This window comes from Oncorhynchus keta, chromosome 19, assembly GCF_023373465.1.
Source record: "Oncorhynchus keta strain PuntledgeMale-10-30-2019 chromosome 19, Oket_V2, whole genome shotgun sequence".
Taxonomy (NCBI): Eukaryota; Metazoa; Chordata; class Actinopteri; order Salmoniformes; family Salmonidae; genus Oncorhynchus; species Oncorhynchus keta.
In genome coordinates, this window is record NC_068439.1 from 40,168,032 (window position 1) to 40,177,950 (window position 9,919).

General features: G+C 43.2%; 1 protein-coding gene across 1 annotated transcript in view; it reads left to right on the forward strand.

Moving 5' to 3' along the window:
- LOC118398279 (syndecan-2-A-like) overlaps nucleotides 1-7,421 on the forward strand; it is a 33,797-nt gene extending 26,376 nt beyond the window's left edge. The window contains exons 4-5 of the mRNA XM_035793467.2: nucleotides 781-910; nucleotides 5,105-7,421. Coding sequence (XP_035649360.1) covers nucleotides 781-910; nucleotides 5,105-5,268 — 294 coding nt within the window. The 3' untranslated portion in view covers nucleotides 5,269-7,421. The remainder of the gene's footprint in view (nucleotides 1-780; nucleotides 911-5,104) is intronic.
- Nucleotides 7,422-9,919: the final 2,498 nt, after the last annotated feature.

The following is a 9,919-nucleotide window of genomic DNA, read 5'->3' on the forward strand; positions in this document are numbered from 1 at the left end:
AAGAGTGGAAGCCTTTTCTGTTTCACAGGGTTGAACTCGTTTTGGGATGGTGCTTTTATGGCCACGTGGGTTCCCTCTATTGCTCCGGTCGTATTTTGGAACCCATTGATGGTAAAGAAATCCCTCTTGACTTCAACCTGTTGTGCGATGGTGTATGGAGATTGTACATTTGTTTTGCCGAGAATTGCATCCAAAACATTGGCTCATCGAGGGCTGAAAGATGCCGATTGGCAAGCGCCCCGCTGCCAAAAACACAAGGGTGGATAGCACGTCTCTAAAAACGCAATCTCTGCCAAATGCAGCGTGTGCTGAATCTTCCAACAGAGCAAGATTAGCCTCTCATTCGATTCCCCATCATCTTAGACTTTTATAGTGTTTCAACAATAGTTTCACTTTCACACGTGCCTCTAATTGAACAAATGACTCTACTTTATATGGATTGTTATCGTACAAATGCAGTGACGTGGTCAAATGTAAATACAGTGACGTTTTCTTGAATGATGACTTATTGTGACATTTTCAACATTCCACGCTTGACAAGCAGTTCACTTATTCCACCACTTGGCACTATGTGTACACATGGTCACGGTTGTGCGTAAACGTACGCACACTGTCGAGGAAACGTTGCTAAATCTCGCACTTTGCGTGGAAATGATCCCGCGCGGCCGATTTACGCCCAGACTTGTGCCTACGCACGATTGACAAATGAGGCTCCAGGCCATTATGTTGGTACAGAACCCGTATGTATCCCTCAATCTGTAACTCATTCTCTCCTCCCAGCCCCCTGTACCCGTCACAGAGGACGAGCGTAAGAACCAGATCACCAGCACCACCGGCGTCCCCAGCTCCCCCCTGGAGCCCATCGAGGTGCGTTCGGAAAACCTCTTCCAGAGAACAGAGGTGCTGGCAGGTATGTACAGAAACCACACTGGGGTTTGGTGGTTTGGACAGTGGACACAGGATGCAGTCCTTGCACCTGTGTCTACACATCTACACTAGACTACTGTTTGTGATCGACTAGAGGTTGATTATGAGTTGTGAGCTTTTAAATAGGAAATTAGGTTGAATTTCTTATATGACCAACCTGGTTTCCATCTAGTCTTTTTATGCGCCTAAAGTACTTAAGCTTTATGCTATTTTCGAACATATATCGAGGGTCTTATTCGGGTGACATGGCGATCGATACAAAGCAAACATTGAATATCCCTTTGAGCATCGTGAAGTTATTAATTACGCGTTGGATGGTGTATCAATACACCCAGTCACTACAAAGATACAGGGGTCCTTCCTAACTCAGTTGCCGGAGAGGAAGGAAACCGTCTCAGGGATTTCACCATGAGGCCAATGGTGACTTTAAAACAGTTAAAGAGTTTAAACTGTTGTGAACTGCTGTGAAAGCTTAAAACTGAGGATGGATCAACAACATTGTGGTTACTCTACAATACTAAAAGAAGGAAGACTGTACAGAATAAAAAATATTCCAAAACATGCATCCTGTTTGCAATAGGGCACTAAAGTAAAACTGCTCAAATTTTGCAAAGAAATCAACTTTGTCTGAATAAAAAGCGTTATGTTTGGGGAAAATCTAACACATCACTGAGTACCACTCCTCATATTTTCAAACATGGTGGTGGCTGCTTCATGTTATGGGTATGCTTGTCATCAGCAAGGGAGTTTTTTAGGATAAAAAAAAACGGAATAGAGCAAAGCAAAAAATCCTAGCCACATATGACAAGCCAGCTAGAGTCATAGTATGGATGAAGCCTGAGCTAGAATGTGAAGCTAACTGAAGCTGGCTTTATAAAAGTAGTATACTCAGTGCTTTCCAACAGACACTGGGAGACAAATTCACCTTTTAGGAATACAATTACCTAAAATACAAGGCCAAATATACACTGGAGTTGCTTTTCAAGACGACATTAAATGTTCCTGAATGGCCCAGTTAGTTTTGACTTAATTCGGCTTAAAATACTTGAAAATGGCCATTTGACAGAGCTTGAATCATTTGTGTGAATACTTATGTAAATGAGATATTTGCTCAAATAAATGTAAAAAAACATGTTTTTACTTTGGCATAATGGGGTATTGTGTGTAGATGGCAAAGAAAAAATTGATTTAATCCCTTTTGGATAGAGGCTGTAACATGACAAAATGTGGAGTAAGTCAAGGGGTTTGAATACGTTCTGAAGGCACTGTAGGTAGCCTATCCGCACTGTATCTACGTGCTGTTGGCTAGTGGGCATTTGCCAAGTCCAGAGTGAGCACATTCGCTGTATAACCCAATTGTTTTTGTGACAACACCATCAGCAGAGTTCAAAATGCGATGGAAACCCATTCCACCTCCTTTTTAATTCAGTACATTGGAATTGAACCGCAAAAGTTGTTTTTATGTGCATTACGTCATCGCTCACAGTACATTTGATGGGGGGGGGGCAAATGCGCATATTGTTTTTATGCAGATTTTTGAATACTCACACTAAAATCTGTCTCCAATTGGATGGAAACCTAGCTACTGTCAGGTAACTGGACTGCAAATTGAATTCTCCACTGAGTTCTTGAGTACGTCTTTGATTATGAAGTAGGTCAGGTGCCATGCTTGGATCGATGCCAAAATGTGTCTGCTTGATGTCAGGCACATTCAGTTGGTTGCATCTTTGCTACATCCTTTATCTTTAGGCACTTGTGCAGCAACTTCATCTACGCTCTGCAAAGGGACTCTTGATGAAAACACCTAATCATCTATCATACAGTCGTTTTAACATTGATGTTATACATTTCGTTTATTTCCCGATCATTCCTTAATCGTGCTGTTAATAGGTCAGGGTAGTAATGGTGCAGAAAACACACATCTAAGGGCAAGGGGGATTTCTCCCCACGTCTGTCAAGCTCTCTAAGCTCTCTACAGCTCCTGAAAATAACCCGTTTAATATATAAACTAAATTACCCCTCAGTGGGACCTTCCAGAGTTCATAATGCGGTGTGCTCCAATTTAGTGTTAATTCCCCGGCTCTAGCGAAATGCGAACTAGGGAAATGATCTGACTGGAAATCACACTCACTGATGCAGTTTTCCCTTCAGTGTCAGAGATACACATGTCGTGTGCTACAAATGGATTGCTACTTTAGTTCTGCTTTGTTGTGACAGCCGTCTGTTAGTTCCTGGGAAGAAGTGAAATGGATGAGGATGAATTCGGACGTCAATATAGTTGTGCTGGAAATACACGGCGTGGTCAAAAGTATGTGGACACCCCTTGAAATGAGTGGATTTGGCTAATTCAGACACACCCGTTGCTGACAGGTGTATGAAAATCAAGCACACCGCCATGCAATCTCCATAGACAAACACTGGCAGTAGAATGGCCCGTTCTTAATTGCTCAGTGACATTCAAAATGGCACCGTCCGTCATGGGATGCCACCTTTCTAACAAGTCAGTTCGTCAAATGTCTGCCCTGCTAAAGCTGTCCCTGTCAACAGTAAGTGCTGTTGTTGTGAAGTGGAAACATCTAGGAGCAGCATCTGTCCTCGGTTGCAACACTCGCTACAGAGTTCCAAACTGCCTCTGGAAGCAATGTCAGCACAAGAACTGTTCGTAGGGAGCTTCATGAAATGGGTTTCCATGGCCGAGTAGCTGCACACAAGTCTAATATCACCATGCGCAATGCCAAGCATCGGCTGGAGTAGTGTGAAGCTCACCGCCATTGGACTCTGGAGCAGTGGAAACGCATTCTCTGGAGTGATGAATCCCGCTTCACCATCTGGCAGTCCGACGGATTAATCTGGGTTTAGTGGATACCAGGAGAACGCTACATGCCCCAATGCATAAAATTTGGTGGAGGAGGAATAATGGTCTGGGGCTGTTTTTCATGATACAGGCTAGGCCCCTTAGTTCCAGTGAAGGAAAATCTTAACGCTACAGCATGTAATTACATTATAGACAATTCTGTGCTTCCTTCTTTGTGGCAACAGTTTGGGAAAGGCCCTTTCCTGTTTCAGCATGACAATGCCCCCACAAAGCGAGGTCCATATAGAAATAGTTTGTTGAGATCGGTGTGGAAGAACTTGACTGGCCTGCACAGATCCCTGACCTCAACCTCACCGAATACCTTTGGGATGAATTGGAAATGCGACTGCGAGCCAGGCCTAATCGCCCACCAACAGTGCCCGACCTCACTAATGCTCTTGTGGCTGTTTCAACATCTCGTGGAAATCATTCCCAGAAGTATGTGGAGGCTGTTATAGCTGCAAAGGTGGGACCATCTCCATATTAATAACCATGATTTTGGAATGAGATGTTCGACGAGCAGTTGTCCACATACTTTTAGTCACGTGGTGTGTATCCCACAAACATCCATCCAGTTAGTTGCCTTTGCGCATTTGGATTTTTATGTTTATTCCAAAGTTTGACATTTCTAAAAGTTACATCCAAACTTGAGTATTTGTCTAACTAGTGTATTTCAAAATTGTTCAAATGATCTACCCTGTAGACATGTGAGGCCCTGACTTTTCAAAGTCTGTCTGCTAGGTGTGCTACTTTTTTCATTTGTTTTCAATTACTGTCACGTTGGCCACATCCACTGAAACCCGGGCCTTGACAAGCCTGTAAATACTGTGGATTAACTCAATGTAAAACCCAGAGACCAGAAGGCCCAGCCCACTGTGCAAAGAGACGTGGCTAGCTAACCTCCTCCTGTCCTCTATACCTCTAATTTTCCTCTTCCTGTCCCCCATGGCTCCCACGGCTCCCACAACTGGAAGAGTGGCAGGTTTCTTTTTACCCATGGGGCCAAGGGGCCAGTCCAAGATGTTGAAATAAAACTGAAGCAGAGGGGAGATTGTTTCGTCATGAGGGACCTAAAACAGATTAAGGACTATAAAGAAACCTCATACAAGTATTAATGGGTAAATCACGAAAGCCTATGTAAAGAATTAGCACACAAGAAAAAAGGGCAAGATCTGGGAGTAATGTTGAGTAGCTTGACAGGTAGATTGCTTACCAAAAGGGTACAGTGCATTTAAAGTTCCCTCTCTAGATACTGTAAGCTTCAGTGTCCTCTGAATAGCCTTTGACCTCTAACCTCTGATCTCTCCTGCTCTCTGTCCACAGCTGTCATTGCGGGCGGAGTTATTGGCTTCCTCTTTGCCATCTTCCTCATCCTCCTCTTGGTTTACCGCATGAGGAAGAAGGATGAGGGCAGCTACGACCTGGGAGAGAAGAAACCCTCTGGGGCAGCATATCAGAAGGCCCCAACCAAGGAGTTTTATGCCTAAAGCCCCACCCCCTCGCGAGAAGATTGACAAATCACAGTGACAGTTTATGGCAGTCCATGACAACGACAAAAGCTGTTAAATTACAACAACAACAAAAAAAAGTTAAACATTTATTGACAAAAAAAATACATAAAGGAAAGCTTTTGCATAGAGTATTGTAATTAAGACATTTTCTTTCTTCTTTTTTTTTAATGAAAAGCCAAGCATTGCTTATTTTATGGCAAATCTCAGTGTATTTAAACATTTTGTGTATTATTTGAAAAGGCTGAAAAAAACGAAACAAAAAACACAATCTGTAAAGGTGAGAAAAAACGATTCCATCTGTCTTCTGTCAAAGGAGCTGTTTCTAGTCACTGACTACTATTTAACTGTAGCAGTATGTATTTGTAAAGAATATTTTTAAAAGTGGAAATAATTGAATATAATTATTCTGTATCAATCCTACTTCATATATTTTTTTCTTTTTGTCCTAGCATGTCTGACATTGATCTCTAAAATGTGTATTTCATTAATTTATCTTTTTTTTTTCTCAGATGTAAAAAAAAAAAAAATGCCTTTGTAGTTTTCATGAAGTACTTTCGTCTTCATATTAACGCTGATAACGGTCAATGTAAATGTTCTCCCTTCAGGTTACAATGTTTATTTTCTTGCTCTCACACCCATCTAGTGGAAAGTGAGCGTTTAATTTAATTTTTGTTTGTCTTGTTTTGTTATCTTTCAATGTGTCTCTTGGTCAAAACCATTTCTTATACAGCGTACAAGTTTATAATCGGGAATTGGTCTTTAAAAGCGAAGATGTGGCAGGGGCTCAAGAAAAAGATATAAGATCTACTTTACAGTGTGTCTTGTGGATGTTTCACATTGCACATTCACTGCATTGCTCCTCTGCTGGTCTCGTTCAGCTCAGAGTGTTTAGTATATTTGGGGTTAAATTTGGCTCAGGGGCGTTGGCTCCCTTCCACCCCCAATATTTCCCCCTAGTTTACTTTGCCTGTACCACCTCTGACTCTCACCCCCAGCACTCTCTCCATCTCCTCATGGTAATCAGATTGGACCAGAGCCAATGGACCTGTCGGCCCCTCCCCTTTGTCTCACTCCACTGTGTTGCCAGCGCGCCCAGTGTTTTTGTCTCCCCGTGTCGCTGGTTTAGTCAGGAGATCCTTTCTGGCGGCCTGTTATGTACCCCTGGACACGCACCAGCTGCCAATTGAAATGAGTCAGCTCTGTGCGGATGGCGGCGGTGTTCCCAGTGGTTCAGTACCAGTTGTTAAGAGTGAAATGGAACTTTTGGATCCTTTTTCTAAAGCTTCAAGTGTTGTGGTCAGTCAATGCATCTCGATTTGAGCTAATCCCAATACAGGTGCTGGTCCGCAGAATTGCTCTGTTTACCGGGGAAGAGCTTTCCTGAGAGCGATTATCAGACAGTGTGAGGTTGGTTACCAAGCACAACAACATGTACCACCAAAGGTACAAAGGTACGGGATTGACCTGTTGTTGCCGTCACCCTTTCTCATTAAAACGGTCCCCTCTGCATCAACCTGCAACGAGGAGAAAGGTACAACAGATAGTGAAGTTGCCTTTTGAGATGTTGAGCTGTACGGTAATGTGAAATCGACGTTGTCATCTGAACTCCTACCACCAATCTGAGGCCCTCCTCCTCCATGCAACCCTTCCTCCTCCTCCTTCCCCACTCTGCTATACCCTCAAGCTTCTGCCCTCTACATGCAACCCCCCCCTCTCTCTCAGCTTATCATAGAAAGGAAGGTACTGGACTGCATGAACAAAACCCAAAGACGGTATTCTCACCATCACTATACATATTCCCATTATGGCCACATTTCTTTCTTTGTTTTAAAAAAAATATATATTTTTATTTCTATTAGAGCTCTGACCATTGAGTCCAATTGCTTATTAGTATATGAAAAGATATATTATATATACAAATGTATATTCACCAATGTTTTAAACCTTCAAAGTGCCTACCATTTGGAAATGTACTCGCTCTCTTGGAGAGAATAGGGAGGTGCGTACATTACACCAGGGGGGTGATGATAATGACTGGCATTTTTTTTTTTTTGTCTTACAAAAGCAGACAGTATTGTACCTATACGTTGAAACAACACTACTGAATAAACATTGTGGCCTAATATCGATCTCAGTGTCTTTTCTCTTCACTGTTTTTCCTCCCTCAGGCCACAATCAATGACCGAGGAATACTGTATACTGGTTCCCCAAGACGCCTTTTTACAGATGCTGACATCTAGGTAATGAATAACATCAATTATATACCATAAAAGCATACATTACTTACCCGTCAGCACATATATCGCCACCCAATAACCGATAAATAACCGTTTGGCTTCGATTTGGGATTATCAGTGTGATGACTAATCTTTATGAGCGATGGACGGAGCATTATCATTTTACTGAACTAATCTGAATGGGCTCTGGATTGAGATTAGTATAATGGTGATGTAAAGTGCTAACTGGGGGATTATCCTGCATTTGGTTTCCATATCTGTTACAGTAGTGAGATAGTGCTCCTGAGGCTTCCGGATCCGTCATAGATGACAGGTTAAAGGGCATCTGAAATCTTGGCTTAGAGTGCCAGCGCACTACAACTAGCATGCGATCAAGGTTAGCTCATTCAGAACGGGGCTACTCACGCTCCAGTTGAATAATGGCTGCGAGGACCTCCATGCTTCAAAGTGTTGGGATTGAAGAAGCCATTTGTATTCTCTTTGAAGAAGTGGGAGGATGCGGGATGTGGGCGTGCTATAGTTGGTAGCGTGGGAGAGTACCGTACGTGAGTTTGTGTGTCTTTTCTTGCTTGATCAATGGGTCAAGGAAGACATGCTATCACTGGTTGAAGCGCGGGTCGTTTCGCTGTACGAACACGCTTCTCTATACAGGACAAGGTCGTTATACGTCAGTATGTGATATTTGGCCCGGAAGCGATACATGTACAACACATCGCAAAGAGCGGCATCTCAATAGAATAAAGCAGAGATCCAATGGGATCTCCGACACATCCATCCAGTTTACCCACTTCTGTTTGTGTGCGACAACAATGTATAAAACCCCCTGAATGGTTGACTCTGTTGATGTTTGTGTTGGGGTTAGTGTCCGCGTGCATATGTCAGAGCGTGGAACATAAATTCATGACCCTCTCAGTAGGAGAGAGAGTAAGGGGAAGGGGTTTAGGTGGATGTCGAAAGAGGACAAAAGCCACTCCGTCTCTCTCTATCTCTCTCCCTCTCTCACTCTCACGCTCTGACACAGAACTAATTCAATAAAGAGGCCGGCCATCAACTGTTAGTGAGCGCCAAACCATGCAGAAACTTCTAGGAAATGGCGTCCAAAGTAAACACGCTGTCAAGCCTCATAAGGACTCATGGCTGGAGGCTAAGCCAGGGCCGGTGTGGACCCATAGCACCTCAGTGAACCAAACACAGCCAACTGACACACCACTGGGCCACTGCATTGTACTATATAGCCATCTGTATGGCCACAAACAGGGTCAAACACGACAGGAACCTTACTGGACAACACCTATCATTGCCAAACATCTGTGCCAAGTGGTTAGAATGGTTGTATGGATGGATGGATGGTATTATTAGGCATCAGTGGAAAGAGCTTAGTTCTAAGCTGTTCTGTGCCAAATTGCAAGGTAGCTAAATGACTGCATTTCTGGACTGATTCTGTCACGTTCTGACCTTAATTCCTTTTTTATGTCTTTGTGTTAGGTTGATCAGAGCGTGATTTGGGGTGGGTAGTCTATGTTCTTTTTTCTATGTTATATTTCTATGTGTTTGGTTCAGAGAAGAACTGAAACAGTTCTGTCTGGTGCAGACACAAAAACAGAAAGCAAACACCCACAACCAAAATGGGGAAAACAGGCTACCTAAGTATGGTTCTCAATCAGAGGCAGGTGTCGTTCGTTGTCTCTGATTGAGAATCATACTTAGGTAGCCTGTTTTGCCCATTTTGGTTGTGGGTGTTTGCTTCGTTTCGGTTGTTCTCTGTGTTTTTGTGAATCAGTGTTCAGTTCCATTATTAAACGGATGAACGCGTACCACGCTGCGCCTTGGTCCTCACCTTCTTCCACTTACGACAGCCGTTACAGATACTTGACCAGACAGATCTAAGACCAAAGTCAGCTGAGCATGGTGTAATGAAGTGTGACTGCACCACAGCCGCTCCCCTATAAAGCGCACCAAGAAAAATTGTAGGGGGCCTTAGTTATGTACCAAATAGTTTTCTTCTGGCCTGAACTCCCAACAATACCGCCTCCGGTACACCTTCAAACTCCCCACTTCTAGCTTCACGCCACAACAAGTACCCTAGAGGTCAGATAACACGTTTGTAATGCTCTCGGCGTAAACACTATTTTTTGTTGTTGTTGCCGCTACATCACTCATGCGGTCAGCATGTTTCTCTCCATTGCCCACTTTTCTTCATTCTCAGCATTGCGAGAAAGTCATTCAAAGAGCTGTTCATTTGTTGAAGACACTTTATTGGATTCAAGTTTTGACAGGCGAGGAAGTGAAAAGGAAAAGAAAAGCCGTCTCCACCCGCAAAATGACCTGATACTCTAATTGGCCCCTGTGGGGAGGTGAACTACTGTTTCCTCCCTGTTGATTGTACCAAC